Source organism: Cyprinus carpio, chromosome B13 (assembly GCF_018340385.1).
Source record: "Cyprinus carpio isolate SPL01 chromosome B13, ASM1834038v1, whole genome shotgun sequence".
Classification (NCBI taxonomy): Eukaryota; Metazoa; Chordata; class Actinopteri; order Cypriniformes; family Cyprinidae; genus Cyprinus; species Cyprinus carpio.
Genome location: NC_056609.1, coordinates 29,609,188 through 29,628,507, shown reverse-complemented (window position 1 = coordinate 29,628,507; position 19,320 = coordinate 29,609,188). Strand labels below are relative to the sequence as shown.

Here is a 19,320-nt window from a genome sequence, read left to right as displayed (position 1 = left end):
TCTTAATGCTGGATTTGTTTCAGGTTTTGTCTTCTCCAGATGTTAACTGATGTACTGGAGTGCTGTGGATTATTGTGATGTTTTTATCAGCTGTTTGGACTCTCATTCTGACGGCACCCATTCACTGCAGAGCATCCATTGCTGAGACACTGATGCAATTCTAATGTAATGTAATCAAATGCATCTGCTATTGATTTAATGTCTAGACAAGTGATCTCAGTGTCTTTAATATAGAGAATTTTTATTAATGTAGAAAACAAAGTCAGACAAAGTCTTACAAAGTGCAAAAGCTACAAACTGTACAATCAAACACTAAAAATGCATTTATAAAAAACAACGGACAACAAACCAAACCCCTTCATTCACTTCTCAACATTTCAAAATATATATATATATTTTTTGGTCTATTTTGTCTATAGTGATCATTCTGTTAATGCATTATATTGCAGTTGTCTATAAACAAAAAATGTCTCCAAAAATAGAAATTCTCAATGGGAGAGTGTCAATAACATTTTCACAGTTCAGGCCAAGTAAATATATGGAAATTAATAATTTCCTTCTTTTGGTTTTGTTAAACAGGTTTGTGTCCGAATCTGAACAGAACTGAAATAAAGATAATGATTTTGTTTATGGAGCAGCAATACAAAAATTGCAACAAAAACTATGTTTCACACAGTGGAATATTAGCATACTTATCTAGTATACTTAATATATTAATTCATATATATTCTTCCTTATATAATTGACAGTGCAAACTCAGAAATATAGCTTTTACAGAATAATTTTTTGTACATCTGAAATGAGAACTACTGGCCTACAAGTTTAAAGAAATGAACATGACAACGAACGGCACTGATTTTGGAAATATTTTCCCCATTCATTTTCTCCACAGGGATTTCATTTTGTGTTTGTACAAGAAATCATACTCAATTTCTTTAATGAGGCAATGAACTACTCTTCCCATGATGCATTGCAAATAATTAAATCAAAAGCACAGCTGTATATTATAAAACGAATGACGTAGTCATTATGTTTAAATAAAAATATTTGAATACAAAATACAAATATTAAATATAAATGCAAATATTTAAATATACAAGTATTACTATGTAGAATACAGGGAGGCAAACTCGATTCATTAATTTGCAATGAATCATGGGATTGAGTGCAACAGTGATTTCTCTGATTGATCTCTGGGTAGTGTATTTGAAATCACATTTACTTATTAATATTTCACACATTATTGGTAAGAATCTATTTATTTTTGGAGAAAATGATTGGTGGTTTTGCTTCCAGAGCCGTGCTGTCGTATCAAATTGAAATACCGTAATAAATAGCGGTAAAGACATCCGTGGTATGTAATATTTCCCATCAGTGATGGGGAATGTGCAAAATAATAGCACTCCTCATTAGGAATGTTTTAGTAGGGATTCAGCTCCTCCGGCGCTAGATGAGACTCTTCACCTTCGACGTATGCAGTGAAACCCCAATCATAACTGTCCGGCGTGAGACTGTGAACCAAAGCAACAGCAATTACTCAAACAGTTCTGGTCAGGTCTTACATCAGTCTGATTTAGAGTGATGCAGCTCTCCACTGAAAAACTGAAAGCTGAAGTATGTATTATTCATGTATATTTCATGTAAACATGTGACCCTGGACCACAAAAGCAGTTTTAAGTCTCTGGGGTACATTTGTAGCAGTAGCCAAAAATATTATTATTCACATTGTTTGAGTCAAAATTATAGGTTTTTCTTTTATGCCAAAAATCATTCGGATATTAAGTAAAGATCATGTTCCATGAAGATATTTAGTAAATTTCCTACTGGTAAATATATCAAAACTTAATTTTTGATTAGTAATGTGCATTGTTAAGAATTCATTTGAACAACTTTAAAGATGATTTTCTCAATATTTCGATTTTTTTTTTTTGCACTCTCAGATTCCAGATTTTCAAATAGCTGTATCTCAGACAAATATTGTCCTTCTAACAAACCATACATCAATGGAGAGATTATTTATTCAGCTTGATCCAGATGATGTATAAATCTCAATTCAAAAAATTTACACTTAAGACTGGTCCAGTTTTGTGGTCCAGGGTCACATATATGTATATTAATTGTTGACAATAATAAAAAGAATATGCAATATGGAAAGTACAGTAAATATTCTAAATTTTGAATCCTTCTCAAACAAACAATATGATTTATCATATTAGATACATTTTAACACTTTTTTTTTTCTAAAAAAAAAATGATGTCTGGTATTACATACACTTAATAATCAAGTTAAGATAAGTTGCTTCAGTCCAGTGAGTGATCACCTGGAAATATGACTAGTTATTCTTACATAAAATCAGTCAAGATTTTCAACAAAAAGAGAGTGAAGCACCAGCTGAAGCTGGATGTTACTGGAAACCTCTAAACTATCCATCAGACAAAAGAAAGCATGGAGCAGATTATTATATATTGTGATTCATTATTTGTGACCCTGGACCACAAAACCAGTCATAAGGGTCAATTTCTCAAAATTGAGATTTATACATCATCTGAAAGCTGAATAAATCATCTCTCCATTGATGTGTGGTTTGTTAGGAGGACAATATTTGTCTGAGATACAACTATTTTGAAATCTGGAATCTGAGGGAGCAAAAAAAAATCTAAATATTGAGAAAATCATCTTTAAAGTTCTTCAAATGAAGTTCTTAGCAATGCATATTACTAATCAAAAATTAAGTTTTGATATATTTACGGTAGGAAATGTACTAAATATCTTCATGGAACATGATCTTTACTTAATATCCCAATGATTTTTGGCATGAAAGAAAAATCTATAATTTTGACCCATACAATGTATTGTTGGCTATTGCTATAAATATATCCCAGAGACTTAAGACTGCTTTTGTGCTCTAGGGTCACATATGTTCATTATACATCATTCTGCTGTACCTGGCTTGAATGTTCTGTGGGATGATACTCCACGCGAGATCATCATCGCTGTCGTAACGCCGTGGGTTGTCAAAGAAATAAGCTCTAGATGAGAACATGTGGCCGGGGATCACTGACACACTCTACAAGCCAAAGAGAGAGGCTTCAGCGTTATATTGTTGATATTATGTATTACGTACCGTTCAAAAGTTTGGGGTCGGTATGATTTTTTTTATGTTTGTGTTTTTAAAATCCGCACAAAAACTCCACAAAAATTATATAAAAAAACAAAAAAAAAACTCACACATATTTACAAAATAAAAAATCTCTTTTCTCTTTGAATATAACATAAAATAAAATGTAATTTATTCCTGTGATAAAATCTGCATTTTCAGCATCATTACTTCAGTCTTCAGTGGCACATGATCCTTCGAAATCTTTCTTTTGTAAGATTATCTTTATTGTCATCCTTGATGAATAAAAGTATTACTTTTTTATTGACCCCTAACTTTCGAATGGTAATTTGATATTGTATGTGAAGAACTGGGAAGTCCATTAAAAGATGATAAATCTCGTACTCGATCCTGAGCCGGCTTACGGACTCTGAAAATGAAGACCACCAGTGAAGTGGGCAGCAGCTCCCAAACAAACAGGATCACCCCGAAAACCACATACCCAGCGTCGCCCAACGTCGACTTCAGATCTGCCTGGAGAATAAAAATATTTCAGCGGTTGCAGAAATCAGCAAAATGACCAAATTCATCAAGACATACTACAAATACTAAAAGGCTCATTCTGTCAAATCAACCAAATTTCAAAAACTTCCCAAACTCAGACGTTTGCTCTTTTTCATATCTTTCTGAAGAAAGACAAATATGAATAGTACTGAAAGCCATAATATTAAAAGCCATGGATGAATATTAACTGAATAATCCACTATTTTATAGACGAAGGTGACCAAAAAGTGACCAAATTTGACAATTTAGAGCCTAATCACCGGAGCGTAAAAATGACTTTAGAAAGATGGCAGCATCATTATTATTTTAATACACAAAATCTGTTGATTTTAGAAATCTTTGTTGAATTATATGCCAATGGTGACTGTTTTTTTTCCACAAAGTTTGCATACCTGTATCTCAAGAAGTAATCTTATGTATTGTTTTTTTCACAAAACTTTTCTTTTAGTCTCTTCATTTATAAGGCTTCACATGGTTCAAATCCAGAGATACAGTATGTTGATCTCAGTGTGGTAAATTGTACACATTTTTCAGTGGTCAAAAACCAAATATGGGTCACTTTGCATGTACAGTAGATGATACCTTTTTTATTTTAAAGAGGAACATCTGAAGAACAAATCATGTTGAAACTGAAACTGTATCGTGTTCACTCTATCAAAACAATTGCACTGAACATACCTGGTCTGACACGTTGTACCAGTCGTAGTCGAATGAGTTGATGCTCTTGACTTTGGCGAGTGCCAGCACCACGAGGTTATAACACGCACGGGACGAGTACAGCAGGATCACCGTCGCTCCGATTAAAGTCACCTGACACACGGACGTTCCCTGGACACAAAAGACCAGCCCTGATTCAATTCTGGTATGAAACACCATCCAGTTCATTTTACAGTGACGTTATTCCACTCCATGGGTGTTTAAATTCTTAAATAAAACTATGAACTAAACTTGTTTTACATTTACAGACATGAGAGTGAAAGAATAAACTGAATAAAGTTTAAAACTGGTTTGATGTTTGATAATGTGCCTTGCAACCCTGTATGCAATATGTTTGTCTGTTTTAATGGATTAATAAAAATATGCATCAGTGTTATTTTAGTATCACATACACTCTTTGTTAATATTTTGAATTGGGTTTAATTTTTATTTATTTCTGTTTTCAATTTAATTTTAGTTAAACTTTTGGTAATTTAGTGTTTTTGTAATTTTCTTTAAATTTTAGAATTTTTATTAATTTGAGTTTATTTATTTTTAGTGTTTCATCTGAAATTAAATGAAAATGAAAGGTTGCCTTGGCAACAGCGTTATTTTAGTATCTATTTTTAAAATCTATATTAAATCATAAAAAGCGACGTCCAGCTTTGGAAACTAAATAGTTCTCTCCCTAAATATGAAGAGCTCAGGCAACAGATTAATGAGTTCATCCAAACTCCACGAAAAGCTTATGGACGAAAATTATAATATACGTCAGACCTTGAAGTGAGCTGCTTTTTTAATTGGTCTGTTCTGAGGAAGATTCATTTACTTGTTTGCCAGTGACTTTTCTCTCGGTTTTAAAGATCTTTTCCTTTTATTGTTTGACTAATCAAAAGAGAATATAGTTAGTAGTATTATTATAGTATTAATTGTGTTTCCTGCTAGATACTTTTTTTTAAACCTAGCAACACATCTCTAACAAAAATTAATCACAAAAAAACAATGGTTACTACACTTTTGCTATAATAAAACCATGAATTATTTTTTCTGAAGTTACGATCTAAACTGAATGAATTCTCCTGTATATATTGTAGTATGTTTATATTGTATTTAATCTTGCTGTACAGTGTTTCATCTGCTTTAATTGGTCTTTGTTACCTTGGACTCCAGGTAGATGTTGGCCAGAGACATCTTGGCGATCTTATAGAGACACAGAGAGAGAGAGACGGCGCAGAGGACGAACAGCGTGTCGTTGATGGCCACACGCACCAGCACTACAGTCTCTGTGTCGGCCTTCGTCTGCATCTTCACCAGCAGAGCACAGGTCAGGTTCACCAGCAGGAAGATGATGCTGATGCACAGGAAGAGCAGGTACAGCGGCAGCCTGACGAGACACGACAGAGTGAAGCTGGCGCATTATTACAGCATGCTGCCAGGTTACTGTAGTTGACTAAAACTAAAACTGCAGCTAGAGTTAAAACCATAAACATTTGCATTGCTTGAAATAAAATAAACATTAATGGAAATAAAGTCAAATAATTTCTTGTTTTAATTTGGTTCAACATGACATACTAAAATAAAAACTAAAACTGAAAAAAAAAAAAAGTACTATATATATATATATATATATATATATATATATATATATATATATATATCATATATATAATATATATATATTTATATATATATATATATATATATATAAATAATATTCTGCTTTATCTATCTATCTATCTATATATATAATATATTATATTATAAAAGCACATAAGCAGTATATTATAAAAAGCTAACAAAAAAGTTTTAAACTATAGTATTTATTTTAAAAATATTTTTTATTAGACTGAAATTAGATTAAAACTTAAATAAAAAAAATAAGTACAATAAATATATATGAAAAACTACTAAAAATGACAAAACAAAGTTACAAACTTGACATTAAATTAAACTGAAAACAGAAAATATATATAAAAAAAAATCTTATTTAAAATATTAATAATAACTATAATGATATCTCAGTGATACTTATTTAATATATAATTATATATTATATATTAATTATATTAATAATATAATTTCGATTATAATAAAAATTGCTTATTTTTTCTACATGATTTTAATAATCAGATATCATTAATTAAAATAAAAAAAAGTTTATTTTGTATAGCTGCTTTCAGGACCTCAAGGTCGCTTAACAAATACATAATACATAATAAATAAAACAAATACATGGTCTAAGCAAAAACAAAGAATACAGAAGTAAAAACAAAACTTTTGTAAAATAAGTGATGTTTAAAAATCTGGATAGATTTTGAGGTACATTATTCCAAAGTTTAGGAAAAGTTATTAAAAATGATAAACAAAATGTATTTTTAAAAGTACAAATACATAAGTTTCAGATGAGAGTTTTTGGATCCATATTCACCTGTACTTCTGAAGTTCTGGTGAATATTTAGACTTCGCCTTGAAAATGACCTGTACCAGAAAACAAGCTGTAAGTTACTGTAAATATTGCATGCATGAAGCATTTGAGCTCATGACTTATTAAACAGAGAATGACACATTCAGGATCATAAAAGTCTCCAGTTCCTTTGTCAAAGCATGTTGGTCATAGCAGAAACAAGCAAGTGCTTTACTGCTCACCTCCATCTGAAACATTGCACTGACATACAGTATCAGCATATTCAGAAATATTACATAAGATCTGATTCAGGCACATCTGGGGGACTAAACAGTGTCATGTACTGTAAAAAGTTACCTTACTGAGCTATTTCAACCTGATCTGGCCTTTACAAACGACGTTAGTGTGAGAGAAAGCTTGAATAAAACTAAACTAAAAAATCCAGTTCATTCTACAATAAAAAAAAAACTTGCACTAATCTATTTAAAAAAATGCACAATTTACAGTTCTTAAGCATATATACAGTACTGTACACTAAATGACAAAAGTATGTGGACACGCTCTTGTGCTTGTTGTGCATTTAAAATAATTATCGTGATAATTATAAATCAGTTGATTATTGTACTGTATGTATATGGTAGATATGGTGATTTACAGTTAATAATTCACAGCTTTTTCCTGTAGTGTTTTTATAGTGTAGTGTCAACGCTTCAGACCGCAGTGAATGATTTCAGTTCTCTTTTTTAGCTCGCACTGTACTCCCACACATATGATTCATTTACATATGCAGCTCTGATCATAATAAAACAGGAAGAATAGTTCTATACTGCAATATCTCTGCTTTGAAACAATACGCATTGTGAGGATATACAATATACACTCTGAAAGATCAAGATGCTTTTTGCATGAAAGATCTATGGTTGGACTAATGAGATAAATCTGATTTACATATATTTTTTATTTTTTCCCATCAGATATTGATTGGATGGTGAAGGATTTCTGTATAAAGAGGTGACCAGAATTATTATTGTTAACTAAAACTAAAATAATATTAATAATAATAAAAAAAACATTTTTATTACTTAAAATAAAATAAACATTAACTAAAAATGAAATAAAATATTTATTTAAATATTTCAGCTTACGAGGCAATATTTCTTATTCTCTTGTTTAGTTTAAGGTGAGGTAATAACTAAAACTAAAATGTAATAAAAACACAACAAAATTACTTTAAAATAATAAAAAATGTAAATGATACAGGAAATATAAAAACAAAATCAAATATAAAACATTAATAAACGCTACAATGGTATACCAATAAAACTAAAATAAAAAGAACTAAATTATAATAAATATATATATATATTTTTTAAAAATTTAATATAATTTAAAACATTAACAAAAACTGTAATTGTTTAACAATAATAAAAAAATAACTAAATCTGAATTATTTAAATAATTATAGTTTAATAATTAAATTTTAAATATGTATTATTAAACTTTAAGTAAAATTAAAAATAAAATTAAAATAATATAATAATAATCTAATTCGAAATATTAACAAAAACCATAATGACATACCAGTAATACTAAAATAACAGAATTACCAAAACTTTAAATAAAATTAAAAGAAAAACAACATAAAAAAAATAAAATCTAATTTATAATATTAACAAAAGCTATAATGGTATATCAGTGATATTAAAGTACCACTGGAGGTGGCTGGATAAATAAAAGGGACTGACATCAGCCAAAAAGGAAAGTTGATACTTATTTTTTTTAATTTATTTTTTTTAAGGTAAGTAGTTGCAAACAATTTATTTTAGCCACATTTAAATAAAAAAATGTTAAAAGTTAGTCAACTAAATTTGTTTATTAAAATGTAGCTAAAATAAATTGATTGCAACCACTTACCTTAAACAAATTAGTAAATTCAATGAATCATTTTTTTCAGTAAAGTTAATATATTTTGGTGAAAAAAAGACAGTTTCTCCTTGGAATTAAATATGCATTTATGCATAATGAAATATGCTTAAAACCAGGAAATATCTTATTATATAAGGATGCTTGCTTATTATATTATATACTGTCTTTATTAATGGAAACGTCCTTGCTTCCAAATATAAAGACAGAGGAGAATGGACAGAATATCTCCTCCTGCTTACATTTTAATGTCCAAAATACTTTTTTGTTTGTATTCTGCTCTCATAAACGTACATGTGACCTGTAGTCCTAAAACCAGATTTTACTGTCTCTGTGCAAAGGTGTCAGACTCACCTGTGCGAAGTACAGATTCATGAGGCTGAGGGTGAAGAACTGCAGGCAGACTGGGAAACAGTAGAGCAGCCAGAAAGCCAAGGGTCCGAGTGTGTTTGCGGTCACGCAGTCTCTGAAATAAAAGGAGAAGAGCAGCGCTCGCAGAGCCGCCCACAGCAGACACAAGAACAGAAACACCGTCTGGTAGCTGAAGCGCTTGTGTCGGTATCGCAGCACCAGCCAGAGCTGCACGTACACGAACACGAAGAGCAGAGAGTAGAAGATGGTGTAGGCCACCGTCAGCCCCAGCTTGACGAAGGGAGGCACGGCCGGGCTGAAGGTCGGCGGAGGAGGGAGCGAGTCGCTCTCCATGACTCTGTTTCCTCCCGCTGCCTGGAGATGGAAGTCTAGAAGGGGCCTTTCCTCCTCCAGAGGCTTCTGCTGCTCCTCCTTCACGTCTGAAAATCACCACAGCCCTGATTCTGCTGGAGAAAACCAGCGTCTGAGAGCAGCCGAGGGTTTAGGGGAAGGAAACGAGGGAGAAAGAGGAAAAGAAAGAGCCGCATTCAGCTGCAGGAAGAGCATTGTGCAGCGGACAGTGAAAGCAGAGGGAGGAGGAGGAGGAAGGACAGCCCCTCTGACGCGGTGTTGACGTGCTTTAGTGCACCTTTAACCCTGCGCTCAGCTTCCCAGCACTGGCAGACTCCCACGGGATGCTTCTGCTGCTTTCTCTGCACTATATACGGCTGTTTACATCTTTATATAAGCAACTTTATACTGTATAAGCCAGGGACAATTTTCATTTTAATTTCTTTATTTTTTATTGTCCGTAAACTAACATTTTTCCCTTTAAGTAGGACCAAATCTGAATTTTTATAGGTAACACTCTTAAAAATAAAGGTGCTTCAAAAGGTTCTTGACAGCGATGTCATAGAAGAAGCATTTTTGGTTCCACAAAAAACCATTCAGGCAAAGCTTCTTTAAAGAACCATCTCTTTCTTATCTTTTTATAATCTGAAGAACCTTCTTTCGCAAAGCAAAGAAGCTTTCGTGACACAGAAAGGTTCTTCAGATGTTTAAGGTTCTTTATGGAACTATTTAGACAAAAAAGGTTCTTCTAAAGCATCGTGAAGCACTTTTATTTTTAAGAGTGTAGCTTGAAGATTCAGTAGAGCAGTTTTTTTGCATTACGTAATGAAACACAGGTTACAGGTAACTTTATACTGTATGGATACTGTTTCATTTCTTTCTTTTTCCATTTTCCATATAAACTAGGGGCAAGTGCATTTGTTTTCTTTACTTTTTGCACTTTTTTGCATTTTCATTTACTTTTATCTAATTGATTATAATTAGTATAAATCTCTGTTTTATTAATTAAATTTTTATTCATATATTTTTTTCATTTGTGTAATTGTATTTTCCTTCAGCTGGATCTAAGTCATTAAGAGTACTGTTTAAGTTATATAAATATTGCATAAATCCTTTTGCTAAAATATAATTTTTTTATTTTTTATTTAATTTAATTAAAAAATGTTTTATATTTTTCATGTAAACCAGGGACATTTGCAGATTTTTTCCCCTTTGTTGGGATCCAAATCTTAATTTTGTATTTTTTTCAGAATTATTATAATTTTTATACACTTCTTTTTTTTTTTTAAATTTCCTTTCCTTCATTTTCCTATCATTAGGACATTAATCATAATTCCTGGAATTAGTATAAATACTTTTTTTTTTTCATTTTCATATATGCATTTATTTTTATTGATTTATTTGCATGTTCCTTTGGTTGGACCTAAATCTTAGCTATTGTATAAGTTGTATAAATTTGTATAAACATTGTGTAAATCATCTTACTAAAATATAGAATAGTCTAGAACCATAAAGAGATTCAGTAAAGGAAATTATTTGCTTTACATAATGAAACACGTTACGTCTTTATAAGCAATTTTATACTGTATAAACAAGGGGCAATTTTTATGTAGGTATATATTTATTAATTAATTTTCATTACACTAGAGTGGTCAGTCTGACCTGTTTGTGACTGAAGAAATGTACAGTATTATATCAGAATCACCCTTTTGGTTTAGTTTTATTAAAATGTTTCTGCTTCAGTCATGTTTAAAGGCTCATTTAAGATGCTGAATATTTGTTTCTTGTCAGTTTGCCAAAATCAAGTAACTAATTAATATTCAAGTGAGGAAACGAATTAATATTCAGTCTGTGTTGGCTCTTTTTGACTTCAGGCTTGTGTTAGCCAGTCCAGTTATTACTATAAGCTCATTACAGCCTGATGAAATCTCTGCTCTGAAGACTCTGTTTGACTGACCTCCTCTAGCCATGAGAACCTCTCTGTGTCTGGGACTGTATTTGTGAATTATTGATGATGAAGTCTAGGTTCTCATTCACAGGTCAGAAATTCAGTGATGAATGCAGCTTGGCCTAGAGGTCAGAGGTCGAGCTGTCATCGTACCCTGAGACGGGGCAGCAAAGGACAGCTGTGAGACAAATCAGTCATCAGTGCAATAATAATAATAGTGCAATCATTTGACCTGGTTGGTTATTAGGGAACTAAATGTATCTTTTAAATAAAAACTGGCTCCCTTTCAATTCAGGCCACAACACAGGAAGCTGAAGTGGAGTGACAGGAAGAGGAATTAAAGATGTTCAGCACAGTCATTCAACAGAGGAATTTCATTAGTTCAACATAACAACTAAAATGTTCCAGAGCGGATGATTTCTTATGTTATAAGATCAATATACAATACAGGAATCTGGGAATCATGTTAATAATAATAATGCATTTTATTTGAGGCACCTTTCAAACCACTCAAGGTCACTGTACAACAAGTAACAACAGTAACAATATTAAAACAGAAAATAACAGCAAATAACAAAGTCAATAAAAAACAGCAATAATAATAAATAAATAAGAAAAAATAAGAATACTGGACTTGAGTGCACAAAGTAATCATAGAAGATAAGCAGTTCTGAATAAATGAGTTTTAACTGTTGAGTTTTAACTGAGTAAAACTCAGTTTTAACTGAGTTTTAAATGTTGTTTGATTTATAGACAATAGAGGATTCTGGGAAATAATGCGTTCTTCCATCATGGTCTAACATTTAAGTATATAGTTAAATATGTTTAAAATATTAAATACAAAGTGTCACTTCAGACACTGAACATTATAATTAAATGTTTCTGCAAAAAGCACAAATGATTGATAAATGCACTTCATAGAGAAAAATCTGAAAAAAATGAATTTCATTCCATTTTATATAAACTTGAATTGCATTTCTGCATCATGTCTGCCACCTCATTTTAAACTCTTTACATTTCAAAAATTAATTCTCTCGAGAGTTCGGATTAGTTGTAGAGATGTGGTTGAGCAGTAGATGGCGCTGTTATTCAATATCACAGCACCACTAGACTACAATACTAACCTCTAACACCTAATTAACTAAAGTACCCATCCAATCCAATTAGTTTGCATTCATATGTAGCCTATCCACTGAGGGTGAACTGTAATCTCACATTCTTCTCATGTCATTGTTCATTTGCACACAGTACAGTTAACTCAGGATATTATTGCCAGTTCTTGTGCAGCTTCAAAGGGAAAGACATTGTGCCAGAAAGGTCATGCTCTGATGGTCTTTTGGATGGTGATCAGTTATTATACTATCAAAAGGATGTAGTGAACACCGAAGCTACATGTAAACTATTACGTAACATCAGCAGCCATTCTCAATCAGCCATATATTTTTGGTTATTAGATTAGATTCAACTTTATTCTCATTGCACATGTAAGGCACAAGGCAACGAAATGCAGTTAGCATCTAACCAGAAGTGCAATAAGCAGTAAGTACAGGATATACAGTGTCTACAATATGTTACAAATGTACAGTAAATATACAGAAAGATGTACTATAAACATACTATACAGATGGATTATGTAATGTGTATGTACACTATAAGCAGAAACTATGAACATATGAACATCATTTACACTAGTGCAATGGACAGTAAAAGTGCATAGAAAATATTTCAGTGTGCATATGGATTACTCAGTATTCTGGATGAACAGACAGTAGTGCAAGTAATAACAAGTGAACTGTTATGTAATTAAAGTAAAAAATCTGTCTTTTCAAACCTGAATGATTTTTATTTGAGCACTAATTTGATTGCATTTAAAAATAAAATAAAAAATAAAATAAATTAAATAGCTGTCTGCATTGAGACATTAATCTCTTGCTTACATACACTTTTATGTGCATCTGCATTGTGTTTAGAAAATTGAATCAGGTCTCCTCTGTTGGACTAGAACTGGCTAGATGGCGCTGTCACACACACACAAAAAAATAGGGTCAGAAACACAGCGCGCTGCTGGTTAAAAGGTTCAAACGGGCTTTCAGCTCTTCAGTCAGTCAGAGAGTCTCAGGCAGCTTCAGCTTCAGCTTCGGTTCTGGACTGGAAATGGGTCGGCAGGGGCAGAGATGGCCAGTGTGGATCTTATTGTTGGGACTGTCAGTGTGTGTCAGCGGGATAACTCGAGAGGAACTCTTTCCCTTCGGGAGGAACGCAGGAGACCGGGCTCTGGATGAAGGCAGCGACGAGACTCAGGAGATCTCGCTGCAGAAGCCCGTCACTTTCTACAGCGGACAGTTCAGCCAGATTTACGTGAGTGTGTGAGCTGTGAATGATACAGGCTACAGTGCTGGGGAGCTGCTAGTTACATGTCACGGATCTGCGTAATTTAATTGCAAAATAAATGTAACTAATCTGTTACAGTTACTGAGAAAAAAATGTGGAATTACATTTCAGTTACTTATAAAGAGGGTTACATCTGAATATTTTCACACACATACAGATTTGATATGCGCACTGAATGCTCTAAAATATGAGACACCAAAATTTCAGGAATTTAGGACACAAGCTTATTAGATATTTAATTTTCTATTTGGGGTTATGTATATGCTTTATTTTTTAAGATGAACAGTTTTAGATGCCAGTGTTTCCTCTCATAGCTATGCGAAGATTTGATTTCAAAAACAGAATCATGGCTATTAAACTATTTCTTGTTATGGTTTTAAATGTGTATTTGACTCGGAAGTATCTCAAAGTAAAAAGAGGTGCTTAAGTCTTAAAGGTGGCTGTGCTTTAAAATTCAATTATTATAGTCCTAATTCAAGTGATGAAAGATTTTTTTTTAATCAGTGTTGAGCTTTACATGTTTCAAAATGACTCAGTTGAAAACATTTGTTAGAAGTTTAGAAAAGTAATCAAATGTAATCAGTTACATTACTTTAACTGAAATAGTTACACTGCTTATTACATTTTAAATAGGTTAACTTGTAATTTGTAACCTAATACAAAGTAACACTGGTGATATACAACACTGAGATACATTCACTTCTGTAATATGATGACCTTAGTACAACATACTTTGATATAAACAATGTTAAAAAATAATTGCCTTATTCATACACTCATATTTATTTATCCCACTTCAAGGGCAACTTAACATGGTACATGTCTAGAATAATGATGCAATTTAAAAATATCTTTAGGTATAAGCTATATCTATGTATTAAATCAGTATAGTTACACTTTGAAATCATTTTTAGCAGGTCAACCCAGTAATGCCAAAGGTCAGCAGTGCTACAAATACATTCAAATATAGTAGTTCATAGTATTTATGAACTAAACACAGTATTCAGTGATAACAGGGAATGTTTTCTCAAAGTTATGATTAAACATTCTTCCAGTAATGTTAATAGGACATTCGTTCAAAATTAAATGGTCTTTAATAACATTATCAAGACATTAGCACAATTAATGCATAATTCATGAAACATTTTAGTTGGACCTTTGTCTGTTTTTTTAAACATTACTACTTTTTCAGAGCGTTCAGAAAACATTCCGAAGTAACGTTCCCTTAATGTTTGCAGAATGATCAAACTGAAGTTTCCGTTAATGTTATCTTCCGATGTTGACATAACCAAGAAAAACTTTTTAACATTTTAAAAACTGCAAGTTTTGAATGAAAGAAGTTTGAAATAACATTTTCATTTTTGTTAGCTGGGTCTTATTTTATAACATTTATCCATGCAAATATGTGTGTATGTTTAGGATGAATTACTGAAACCTATTACTGAGTCTAAATAGGATTCCCAGCTGAAATTCCCAAAATCTGCTTAATGCCAATATTTCTAAAACTAAATTAGTCTCTGTCAGTGAGTGTTTTCTACAGTAAACAGCTATAAAAGATTAATAATGTTGATAATGCAGATGTTTTGCAGTTTGTTTTTGCTCTGTTTTCTCACCCATCTGATTGATCGAATGAACACAGACAAAACAGCTCATTATACTGTCTTAAAATAGAAATGCTGTCACTCAGTGCTAATTGAGTAACAGATTTATGAAGAGTTTTGAAACAACATTGTTATTTAGGTTTGAATATTTCAGAGAGCTGGTTTATTGTCAAATAAAGTCATGATGAGTGTGATGTTTTGGCAATTTAAGTCTAAATAAATCATATTCAAAATAAATTCAAGACATAACATGCAAAACATTGTTTTTAAAAAATCATATGATTGATATCAATGTATATGAATCCTTTTCATTTTTTGTTATTCTTGGTGAAAAGAAATGCAAGACAGAACTTGATTTTATTCATAGAGAAGTGAGTGATTGATTGATTGATTGCTCTGATGAATCATTAATTAACGATTAGAGCAGGAATGTTTGTCACAGAGGTAAATAGTGTCAGTTTTGCTTTCATGTTGACTTTGAGAGACTCCTGCTGTGAAATACTCCAGACACATTCCTGCTTAAGTGCGTATTGATTGGGTGAATCAGATCCTGGACTGTTCAGATGAAACAACCCTTCTGTTTTTAAATAAATATTTACTAACTATTTTTCCATCCAAAAAAAAAAAAAAAAAAAAAAAAACAAAAAAAAAAACACCAAATTTGCAAAAATCATTTCTAAAGTTTGGAGTAAAAACAGAAAACATGTAGCCTATAGTTATTATTAATGAATATGTGAGAAATTGAAGAATTCCCTTATTATTGTGTTATTATTGTGTTTCTGTTGTGTTAGGGGCCAATTTGATGCACATATTATTATTTGCAAAATTAGCTGCACCAACACTGTATGTGTGTGTGTGTCCATATATATATATAAAAATAAAAAAATATATATATATATAAATGCTTAATAAGCTTTATGGTAGGATGTGTGTGTGTGTGTCTGTGTGTGTGTGTATATATATATGTACAGTATGTACATATGTTTGTGTGTGCTTACTGCTCAATAAGCTTTATGGTAGGAAATTTACAAAATATCTTCATGGAATTGTTTTTTGTCAAAAAAAAAATCAATAAATTTTGACCCATACAATGTATGTTTGGCTATTGCTACAAATATACCCCAGAGACTTAAGACTTGTTTTGTGGTCCGGGGTCACACACACACCCACACACACACACACACACACACACACACACACACACACACACACACACAAAAAAAAAACAAAAAATATATATATATATATATATATATATACTCACACACACATACACATATATATACATATATACTGTACATATACATAAATGTTGCATATATACATACACGTGTGTGTATATATTTATTATGTATATATAAATACACACACACAGTATATATTTTGAAAATATTTAAATTTATACATTTATATATTCATATTCTTTTATTTATGTTATATATAAAAATATTTAATATATAAACAACATATTTTTCTTAAATATAAACATGCATGTGTTTGTATTTATATATAGTATACACTCATATATTATGTAAACAAACACTTATTTTGGATGTGATTAATCGAGATGAATTGTTTGACAGCACTAATATATATATTATTTACATACATTTACTGTATATACAGGTGCTGGTCATATAATTAGAATATCATCAAAAAGTTGATTTATTTCACTAATTCCATTCAAAAAGTGAAACTTGTATATTATATTCATTCATTACACACAGACTGATATATTTCAAATGTTTATTTTCTTTTAATTTAGTACACAATAACTGACAACTAAGGAAAATCCCAAATTCAGTATCTCAGAAAATTAGAATATTACTTAAGACCAATACAAAGAAAGGATTTTTTAGAAATCTTGGCCAACTGAAAAGTATGAACATGAAAAGTATGAGCATGTACAGCACTCAATACTTAGTTGGGGCTCCTTTTGCCTGAATTACTGAAGCAATGCGGCGTGGCATGGAGTCGATCAGTCTGTGGCACTGCTCAGGTGTTATGAGAGCCCAGGTTGCTCTGATAGAGGCCTTCAGCTCTTATGCATTCTTGGGTCTGGCATATCGCATCTTCCTCTTCACAATACCCCATAGATTTTCTATTGGGTTAAGGTCAGGCGAGTTTGCTGGCCAGTTAAGAACAGGGATACCATGGTCCTTAAACCAGGTACTGGAAGCTTTGGCACTGTGTGCAGGTGCCAAGTCCTGTTGGAAAATGAAATCTGCATCTCCATAAAGCAGCAGGAAGCATGAAGTGCTCTAAAACTTCCTAGTATACGGCTGCATTGACCTTGGACCTCAGAAAACACAGTGGACCAACACCAGCGGATGACATGGCACCCCAAACCATCACTGACTGTGAAAACTTTACACTGGACCTCAAGCAACGTGGATTGTGTGCCTCTCCTCCTCCAGACTCTGGGACCCTGATATCCAAAAGAAATGCAAAATTTACTTTAATCAGAGAACATAACTTTGGACCACTCAGCAGCAGTCCAGTCCTTTTTGTCTTTAGCCCAGACGAGACGCTTCTGATGCTGTCTGTTGTTCAAGAGTGGCTTGACACAAGGAATCCGACAGCTGAAACCCATGTCTTGCATACCTCTGTGCGTAGTGGTTCTTGAAGCACTGACTCCAGCTGCAGTCCACTCTTTGTGAATCTCCCCCACATTTTTGAATGGGTTTTGTTTCACAATCCTCTCCAGGGTACGGTTATCCCTATTGCTTGTACACTTTTTTCTACCACATCTTTTCCTTCCCTTCGCCTCTCTATTAATGTGCTTGGACACAGAGCTCTGTGAACAGCCAGCCTCTTTTGCAATGACCTCTTGTGTCTTGCCCTCCTTGTGCAAGGTGTCAATGCTCGTCTTTTGGACAACTGTCAAGTCAGCAGTCTTCCCCATGATTGTGTAGCCTACAGAACTAGACTGAGAGACCATTTAAAGGCTTTGCAGGTGTTTTGAGTTAATTAGCTGATTAGAGTGTGGCACCAGGTGTCTTCAATATTGAATCTTTTCACAATATTCTAATTTTCTGAGATACTGAATTTGGGATTTTCCTTAGTTGTTAGTTATAATCATCAAAATTAAAAGAAATAAACATTTGAAATATATCAGTCTGTGTGTAATGAATGAATATAATATACAAGTTTCACTTTTTGAATGTAATTAGTGAAATAAATCAACTTTTTGATGATATTCTAATTATATGACCAGCAACTGTATGTGAGGGTGAAATGGGTTTCTCACATTTATTTTCAGTGCTGAAACAGTCTAATTATTTAGATCCGAAAAAGCAATGGAAAAAACAACATTTGGCAGATTTTTTCCTGTGAAAAACTCTAGATGAAGAAACAGTCATTTTCAGCGGATGATTCAGAAAACAAGTCTTAATTTTCAGTAAACTTTGAGTCTTATATTTCTCATGTGTTTCATATTTTAGTGTTTGACAAGGTACTATAAAGGGTTCCATTATTTTTTCCTCATTCTTTAGTGTTTATCAAAATGTTGATTTTTTTTTGCAAATTGCATGGACACCAATGGGGGTCAGTTTGAGGTCATAATATCTGTACAGGCTTTTTTATAATATCTTATAATACCTAATATCTGTTTCTAAACTTTGCATGCATGAGAAAAGGTCACCAGAATAATTTGACCAGTTAATCAAACATGAGTCAGACTGACCCAGACACAACAGGAAAATGTGTCTGTAGGACTTTTACATCTGTCTGTAGGATATTCTCAGAGGACTCGACTAACAATAACATTCATAATTACAATCCCTTGAATGCTTCCTTTCCCACAGGTCTCCTTTGCCAGTTTCCTTTTCCTTTTCATGCCGCTGAGGTTCTTACCATGAATATTTTAGCAGAATTCGCGGCTGTATCTTTGAGTAACATGATGTTTTGTTGTTGTTTTGTAAAGCAGAAATAACTCCAGTGTTTGAGAGCAGACTGAAGTAATGACAAAGTCACAAGAAGGAATGAAACTTT

General features: G+C 32.4%; 2 protein-coding genes across 2 annotated transcripts in view; one reads left to right on the top strand and one right to left on the bottom strand.

Moving 5' to 3' along the window:
• Positions 1-214: 214 nt before the first annotated feature.
• Positions 215-9,622, bottom strand: gpr137ba (G protein-coupled receptor 137Ba). Its single transcript, XM_019107569.2, has 7 exons — positions 9,040-9,622; positions 6,787-6,836; positions 5,517-5,742; positions 4,341-4,490; positions 3,504-3,632; positions 2,947-3,068; positions 215-1,511 (listed from the first exon to the last, which is right to left on the bottom strand). Exons 1-7 carry the CDS (start codon positions 9,388-9,390, stop codon positions 1,421-1,423), a joined length of 1,119 nt encoding a protein of 372 aa, XP_018963114.1. The 5' UTR covers positions 9,391-9,622; the 3' UTR covers positions 215-1,420.
• Positions 9,623-13,407: 3,785 nt separating this feature from the next.
• Positions 13,408-19,320, top strand: part of nid1a (nidogen 1a) — a 32,442-nt gene continuing 26,529 nt past the window's right edge. Inside the window, exon 1 of the mRNA XM_042737590.1 lies at positions 13,408-13,693. Coding sequence (XP_042593524.1) covers positions 13,490-13,693 — 204 coding nt within the window. The 5' untranslated portion in view covers positions 13,408-13,489. The remainder of the gene's footprint in view (positions 13,694-19,320) is intronic.